Genomic DNA, 2,676 nt, shown 5'->3' on the forward strand with positions numbered 1-2,676 from the left:
CCCGCTTCGCGTTCTTTGTCGGCGTGAGAGAGAGGCACGGGTGGCGGGCGCTCGGGCTGGATGTAGGGGCGCCTCCGGTCCGCGGCCTCGCCTTTTAGCCGCGTTTGTGTCGGTAGCTGCGGGCTTAGGCGCTTGTAAAGTGCATCCCACTTGCTCGCGGACTCGTCTTCCTTGAAACGGGCATCTCCGCGTCGGCCGTTCTTTCGCTTGATTTAAAAACAAAAAAAAAAAACCCCAACAGATCAGAGTAAGACTAAAACCTCAGATCCCTACTGAAATAGTTGAACTGGAACAAAACAGCAGCGCCTGAGAGAGTGTTTCAGCGTGCGTCGCCCATCGAGGAGTTTTCGTTCGGTGGGTGAGATGTGGCTGGGGTGGGATAGGAGTCTCCACGTTGTCTGCCAAGCAGATGGGAAGGATGCGTGTTAGTGTCGGTCAAGTATGTGTTGATATCGGTTAAGTTCTGAAGTGTCACGTCCTTAATTCATTTTCAGCTGAAGGCAGTATGTTGAAAGCGGTGATTGATGGAGAAAGCGCATTGCTTTCAGTTCTTGTAAACAATTTCCTTAATATGTAGCGTTTCCTTAATTTAATCTTCCAGATCTCAGCTTACGATAAATACTGCAATTGTTTACATGCACAGGTTTTATATGCATCATTCCTTCACAAAATTTAATCGAAATGTAAGTATGATTTTATATGTGGTAATAACGTGCCCACGATTTCGGCAGCCCGACTGACGAGTGGATTGTGAAGTTTGGTCTGTTTATAGGAATTCTAGCTTCTTATCGGTGGTTCAGAAGCAATAATGGTATTTCTTTTCAACTTTGAATTATTTTAACTAGTGGCAATTAGATTTTATCTGCTGCCATCGAAATGAAAAAATAGGCACCATCAGCAAACACATTTCAGATGTGTGAAGAATGCATTTAGATGTTTCTAATCTGGCTAGTGCTTACGTGCTGTAGTTTGAAAGGCTGATGTGTAGGAACACACGTTTTTCTTAATGAAGTCAGTGGTGGTGCTAGCATGGTGTGGCTGACAATTATAGTTATGTCTGTATCCATATGGATTATGTATCTGTTCTTAAAAAACAGTGTAAATTCACTTAGCTAGTCTAGTCTTAAGCAGATTGATGATAAGTCATATTAGACAAGAAAAACCTCTAAATCTGACGAGAAAACGCTGGCGCTCTCATTTCAACTAATGAACTGAGCATGCTGAATCTGAATACAGAACGTGTTACGAAGAACTGAATTCTTCTGTAAAAATACTCTCTGTAACTGAGTGATTTTTCTAACAGGTATGGAACTGGAGATCCCAACCTGAAAATTTTAATCCTATTTTATGCTCAGTATTGGATGCAATAGTAAGAAAAACAGTAGTAGTCTAGGTAATTTTGTGTTGGTTTTTTTTTTTTTTTAAAGTACTTTGCATCAGTACTTTATACCGGCTTTGCAAAAACAGTTGTTAATGGTGGTGGTATATCACTGATTGGCGAGGATGAGTTTTCTCAGATCTTGGCTTTTCATGATAAAATAAACAGATTGAGACTGTGACAGATGTTGTGGTCTAGACCATAGCAGACTTTGGTCTACCAAGGGGTAGAATCTTGCAAACCTTGCACTGTCTGAAATTTGGGCAGGCACACAGTGGGTTACAGTGTTAGCCAACTCTTTTGTCTGGCGTGAATTTGTTTATCGTTGTTGGCTGAGCAAATGGACATCTTATTTGGTGTTTATTCGGCAAGAAATACATCCTAGTTTGTAGGTACGTTTCAGAAGTGTATTTAATTATTTCTGTGCAAAATGTAAGGTAAATTCAAACTTGCAGCAAGCCTGTTACCAAAACTGCAGTGTTACAGGTCCTTATGTAATAAAAGCTTACATGTTTAAGTACAACCTGAGCTCACTGTGCATAAGCCTGAAACACTTTAACCGGAAGAAATAGCCAATGTAGGTTTTGTTTATGTAGTGATAGAGAGCTATGTATCGAATGGATATACATACAAATCAAAATGTACTTTCCTAAAACAGTTTTCTAGTGTTAGAGCAAAAATAGCACATCTGAGAATCAAGTTCCAGCAAGCTTTGTGGTGGAATATGCCCTTTGAAAGTGTTCCTGTCATTTATCAAGTGAAGGCACTAAAACAATTGCTGCGTCTTTCTCCCCTCCACGTACCTGCCCATGTAGCAGTAACCTGTGGCCAGCGGAAGAGGAGCTGGTGAGGCATCCAAAGTTTTCTGTGACTCTGGACGGTTTGCAGACTTGATAAACTAGGCAGAGCTGCTTGGAATGGAGAGGTCACTCTGTGTAGAGCTGCTGTAGCTGGGGCTTGTGTTATGTACGTCGCCTGCTAGATTACCGTTTGTACTGTCATCTGGTAATCTAGGATAGATTTAGGTAGCTAGAAGCTTTAGCCGCTGTGTTCGGGGTTTCACTGGACACTGGAAAATGCCAGTCACTTGGAACTGGAAGCACAGTAGTGCCCTTGTTACGAAAACTACGCCTTAAGTTATATTTATGAATCTTGAATTCACAAGTATGCTATGTAAGGGCTGAATGCCATGGAAGCTGCAACTATTACAGGAGGGGGAAAGTGTATTGTTAAATTAATTCTCAGGTAGTAGTATTCAAATAAAAGTTAAAGTCAAGTGCACTGCAGGTTAGCACTCA

General features: G+C 41.4%; 1 protein-coding gene across 1 annotated transcript in view; it reads left to right on the forward strand.

Moving 5' to 3' along the window:
• CCNT2 (cyclin T2) overlaps positions 1 to 2,676 on the forward strand; it is a 28,017-nt gene that overhangs the window by 2,156 nt on the left and 23,185 nt on the right. The window contains exon 2 of the mRNA XM_009319016.1: positions 602 to 683. Coding sequence (XP_009317291.1) covers positions 602 to 683 — 82 coding nt within the window. The remainder of the gene's footprint in view (positions 1 to 601; positions 684 to 2,676) is intronic.

Source organism: Pygoscelis adeliae, unplaced genomic scaffold (assembly GCF_000699105.1).
Source record: "Pygoscelis adeliae isolate BGI_AS28 unplaced genomic scaffold, ASM69910v1 Scaffold222, whole genome shotgun sequence".
NCBI classification, from domain to species: Eukaryota; Metazoa; Chordata; class Aves; order Sphenisciformes; family Spheniscidae; genus Pygoscelis; species Pygoscelis adeliae.